At 39.0% G+C, this 5,984-nt stretch overlaps 1 protein-coding gene across 1 annotated transcript; it reads right to left on the reverse strand.

The window, feature by feature from the left end:
• Window positions 1–4,104: 4,104 nt before the first annotated feature.
• LOC131043909 (putative UPF0481 protein At3g02645) lies at window positions 4,105–5,772 on the reverse strand. The gene has a single exon (XM_057977143.2). The coding sequence runs from the start codon at window positions 5,770–5,772 to the stop codon at window positions 4,105–4,107; it is 1,668 nt and encodes a 555-aa protein (XP_057833126.2).
• Window positions 5,773–5,984: the final 212 nt, after the last annotated feature.

Below are 5,984 nucleotides of genomic sequence, written 5' to 3' on the forward strand. Positions count from 1 at the left end.
AGTTAATGGCAAACAGATGCAAAAAGATCGTGGATAAAATTATCTTTGAGGAGCAGAATGGATTTGTTCCTGGACAAGAGATATTCGACAGTATTATAGTAGCAAATGAAGCAATTCACACCATCAACAAAGAAAGGACTAAAGGTATGTTGATCAAAGTAGAGATAAGTAAAGCATACGATTGGGTCGATTGAGAATTCATGTTTGAGGCAATGGAAAGGTTTGGATTTGATAGCGGCTAGATTGAATTAATAAAAATATGTATTAAAACTCCACGGTATTCTATTATAGTCAATGGATCTTTAAATGTGGATTCTTTGAAGAGCTACTAATGGACTCTATCAAGAAGACCCCGTTTCCCCATTTCTATTTGTAACCATGGCAGAGGCAATGGGGAGATATTTCAAGAAATTGAAACAGAGTAGAATCTGGAAAGGAATTGAGGTTGCGGATGAGATCGTCCTATCACATTCTCAATTTGCAGATGACACCATTCCCTTCGGTGAAGCTTCAGTAAGGGAATTAGAAATAATTGGGGATGCACTTGAAAAATATTTATCTATTTCAGGAGAAATATCAAACAAAACTTTTCTTTTTCAATACAGAAAAGATAGTTCAAAGAAAGATAGCTAGAAAGTTTGGTTTTGCAGTTTCTACACTCTCATCAAAACATCTCGGAGCACTGTTAATTAATGGTGGTTTTCAGATATCTCATTGGAAGGATACCCTGAATAAATGTAGAAATAATATTTGACCATGGAAGAATAAATGGCTAACATTGGTAGGAAGAATTTTGATGGTAAGGGTTCTATTGGCGGTTGTTCTCATTTACGTCATGTCTTGCTTCAAGATGACAAGAAAGGTGGCGAAGGGGTTTGAAGGAATGATGAAAAAGTTTTTATGGAAAGAAGCGCGAGAAGAAAGAAGAATCCCATTAATTCTATGGGATATGACATGCCAAATTAAGGATAGTGTGGGAGCATGACTCAAAAAAGATGGCAAAGCTGATAATGTGTTTGGTGCAAAGTTAATATATGGAAAGTATATAAGGAACCAAATAAGCTATTGACTAGAATAATAAGGAATAAATATTTGGATTGTAGAGATCCGGAGAAAATAATTACGATGGAAAACACAGGAGGAGGTTTTGCAACCTAGAAATTTATGTGGGCAAGTTATAATACAATCACCAGTCAGATATCATGGAGAGTAGGTGATGAAAGAAAGGCGAATTTCTGGCTAGACTCATGGAACAGAGAGAAAGTAATAGTTGATTTGATAGAGACAAAGGATTGAATTTAAGAGGTGATGGAGACGAGCGGTAAATAGTGTGGCAGATTGTGTAGAGGTGATTCCTGGCATCTTTGGTAACAGTTTCAAATGGATTGATCTATCAGGACTTAACATACCCGAGAGAGAGAAAATAACAGTGAGTACAATTCTTCAAGGGAGGAAAATAAATTTGACAGATGAAGTGGATGAATTATTTTAGTGTGTTTCTCAGTCCGGGAACTACTCAGTCAAAGTAGGTTATGAGATTCAGAATCAGGTGTGCTGGATGTCCGAATGGCTACACAAACTATGCTGGCACTCATGTTCTACTGAAGGTAGCCACTTTTCTATGGATGATATTACTCAACCAAATATTAACAAGGGAATGATTACAAGCCATCAGTATTCAAGGACCGAGTACGTGTGTGTTATGTGGGGAAAATGATAAAACAATGGATCATTTGGAAATGGCTATTGGAGTCACTTGGTTGGAAATGTGCAAGACCAAACTCTTTTAAAAAATTTACAGGGACGGCCTTGCAGTGACAAAAAACACTTGGAGTGATGTGTGGATTTTGGCCCCCTCAATTGATTGTTTGGCATATTTGGAGAGAAAGAAATAAAAGAATTTTCGAAGACAAATCTCTCCCGATATCCAAAATAATTAGGAAGATGAATTCAAATCAGAGGTCTAAAACATGCTTATATTTTACTAATTGGGATTATGAATTACAAAAGAAATGGGATAGACTTAAACTTCCAGTGAGCCTTGCTCCAAATAGAGGTAAGAAGAGGAAAGAAGCCAAATGGATGCTCAGAAAGAGGGTAAATACAAACTAAATTTTGACGGTGTAGTGAGAGGGAACCCTAGGGAGGTAGGGGTAGGATGTGTAATCAGAGATGAAAAAGGGGAGTGTGTATGAGCAATGGCAAAAAACGTGGGCATTGCTACAAATAATGAGGCAAAATTTGAGTCCCTTGTTACTGGAGTTAAACTATGTATATTAAAAGGAATAAAGGATGTGGAAATTGAAGAGGATTCACTCATATGCATAAATGCAGTCAATAAGAAAGAAGTTCAGAACTAGAATTTAAAAAAATGCTTGATTTCAATTTCAAAATCAATGGAGGAAATAAATAATGTTCGAGTATCACACACATACATGGAAGCAAACAACATTGTGGATAGACTAGCTAACATTGGAGTGGAGCTCTCGTTTGGTGAGAGAATATGGTCTTGAGATCAATTAAATGAAGAAATGAACTCACTCATTATAAATGAAAAAATGAAATAGATGGAACATCAGTTGCACTACCCCAAGAAAGCTATAAGCAACTTTGTCAGAACTCATCAAGCATGAAATAGGGCACGAAAGGCCTCTTTTAGAGGTAAATGGATAACACCGAAGATACGATGCAGATTCAATTCAGCGCACTGGATAAGGAAAGCAGACACCTGGAATACAGGTTAGACTTAATTTAGCAGGTATAGAGGACCGCAGAGAGAATTTGGCGGGTTCGACAGACTTCCTATGCCTCTTTATATTTGTTCATGATAAAATAACGACAAAAGGAACCGAACACACCAGCAGGTGCGAAGATGGCTGGACACAAGAGATTTGGCATGAAGTGCAGTTGCCTGAGGGAAAGTTGGGAGGATCATATGAGGAGGCTCTTCGTTTTGGAAGAAGATTTCTTACTGCCTGCAATTAAGAGCACTATCAACCAGATTAAAGTTCAAGGCGGGGAGATTAATAAATAAATTACTGCAAGACCATGTGAAGGATGGGGTTCAGGCCGCGACCTCCAAGATCAACATAAGCCCAAAAAAGGCTCCATTGCAGGTGTCTTTGTTGTAGAGGCAGTGAGCAGGAAACTAAGGGTAGATGAGTCCCTCAAATTATATGGGGATGGGTTGATCAACTTCACAAACGCCCTGTTCGCTAACTTAGTTGGTATTTACGGGGATCTCTTTATTTTTATTTATTTTTCCTCTCGGCTGGAGATGGTCAATGTAATGGGGAAAGGATGAATACTAACAATGGATTTACTATACTTTTTTCAAATGAATAGAAGGGATCTACCCTGTGGTAGAAGCTTAGCATATATATATATATATATAGACATACACTATATAGACACATGCACACACTATATATACAATCGTCTTGCTCCTTATAATCGTGAATCATTGATGAAGAAAATGAGGCCGTGAATCTCAAATAAAGAAACGTCTTCCGCATAATAATCTTTCATACTCGTGTTTCACTCGACCTGCGAGACCCCTTCATTCACTTGTGTGAAAAGTTCACCGGTTCTAGGTTAAATGCTAGTGCTGGTACCAACGACTAGGTCTGATCGTGCTACTGGATAAACATTGAAAAAAGGCTTAACTAGATGAATCTACAGAACCAACTACTCCAATGGTATCTGGATCTGGGTCTCGATATGGTTCTGGATCTTCCAGGTTATTAAAACAATTAATTTATTTTTTAAATCAATTAATAAAAATAAGAACTCGTGTTTTCTTGTGTAAGTAAGTATACTTTTAACCAAAAAAAAATTAGATGATTTCTGCTTGAACGATGCTATGAAGTGAAATTACGAGAGCCTGGTAACAAAAATAAATTATACTTTCAAATGACAGAGAGAACTATAATAAACGTTTACAGGGAAAAATGACAAGCCACAGAGGAAGCGTAGGTATTGCTTAACACATACAAACGTACAACCATATACTGAAGAAACGAAGCCACACTGATCTAAGCTACAATTGATGTTCACAGTGCATATTTTATGCTACTAAAAAAGGAATTTAAAATGAAGGCGAAGTTAACCTCTCTTACAACTGTGAAACAAGCAAACGACTTGCACGACTGTTAATAAGAGTAAGGATATTCCTCCAAGAAGAGAGGCGAGTAACCATGGTTTAGAACAGTGGACTCTCCTAAATTGAGCCCATAGAATCTTCAGCCCTTTCTTTCGGTAAGCATTTATGCTGCTCGAAGCCGCGTCAATGGGGCCATAACTTGGTATGTCGGTGGCGGGAATGGTAACAGAATTGCAGAGGCGAGCCACGTCCTCATCACTTCCAAGTTTGTTGGAGATGATACCCTCTTGTCTCAAGCGAGACACGTCCGCAGTGGTGTTAACAAGGTCGTTCATGAGAACAACGTACCTCGTTATTATCTTTTCTGAATCTACCCGGTGCGTCTCCATCACCAAAAGGTTTCTCAGTATCACCTCCGACTTGTCGTCTACTGTGAACTTGGGCAGGTACAATATTGAGTGTTTCTTGTCGAAGTTTATGTGGCTGATTCCTCTGTGCTTCAGTTTCTTGAATTTCACTCCTATTCTATGCAACTCCTCTACAGTCGGAACGTGACGGTCATCCTTGTCTGCTTCACCCCACTTGTAATTTTGATAGGATTCCCACATTAACGAGATGACTAACCATAGAAACCAGATGGTGAAAACTGGGGACAGGAAAATACACAATAGTACAAAGAATATGACCACCAGCCCCATAATGATGTATTTACCTCGCTTCTTATTGTTTCCGACTTCACCAACTGCTGCAAATTTAGATGAGACTGCTTCCTCGCCGTCTTGATTTTGATCCTCTTCCTCTTTAAGGGGTTTTTCATTATCGACCATATATTCACCAAGCAGCTGCAGGAGATGAATTTCTCTTTTGTATTGCCGGCTTCCAATTTCATCCCTTACTTCAACTGGAGATAAATTTTTCAGTGCACGCTCAAACCAGTAAGCTTCTAGCTCTCCTTGTCTCTCTTTGATTTCTTTCAAAACCCACAGTGGTAACTGATTTTCCAATTTGAACATATCTTTTACTATATCATTCAACAAAGGGTGGTGATTTTTCCTATTAAGAATATTTTGCAGCACGGTCTTCTGTCGATTTTCAGCTTTAGCTGGATCTTCTACAGAAAATCTCTTGAGAACTTCTAAGACGAAGCAGCCATCTCTTGCCAGGAGCCATGCAAGGACCTCAGAACCCATCCCTGTTTCATCATCTGACATACCATAGCTTTTCTTTATTTTTTCCTGCATCTCGCTCTCAAGCTTCTTCACCAACGATATTAAACCACCCCTCAACCTCCCATCAAATTCGGACGCGACCTCTGACTTGAAAATTTCTAAGCCATCATAATCAACTTCTTCTTGTTTAAAATGTTTAGGGCAGAAGCCAAAATGCCGAGGACCGAAGGAGATCTCTTTAGGATGGTAGAATGACACTGTGTTGTCATTCTTCAAGCACAACGGAACAGGATAAATGACCTCCTCTTCAAGGAAAAAGGGACCAGCATTTAAGCTGTTCCTGGCTTCAACAAGCCATTTATTCATCCAGTGAACCTTCTCCTGATCCTGATGAAAAGCGGCATCATATTCCTCAGTGTGATCCTGATCCAGATGGAGTGCGGGTTCATCTCCTAAACTGTATTGAATGTAAACTACGCATTGCTCCGTCTGTTCATCCATCTTGACAAAACGTCTTCAACGTAGCTCAGGTGCTTTACGTAACTTGTAGAGGATGGCTTAAAGAGCACATACTAAGCTCTGACTTTTAAGCCCGTTTCCGTTTTCCGTTTTGTCATTTCTGTCAGGGTTACGCTTGGTACTTTTCACTGGTCGCTTGCTTGCATCTCTATGCATTAACCGTACTCCTTGTGTGGCTTGTGTGGAGCCCCTCT

The sequence above is a fragment of the Cryptomeria japonica genome, chromosome 9 (assembly GCF_030272615.1).
Source record: "Cryptomeria japonica chromosome 9, Sugi_1.0, whole genome shotgun sequence".
NCBI classification, from domain to species: Eukaryota; Viridiplantae; Streptophyta; class Pinopsida; order Cupressales; family Cupressaceae; genus Cryptomeria; species Cryptomeria japonica.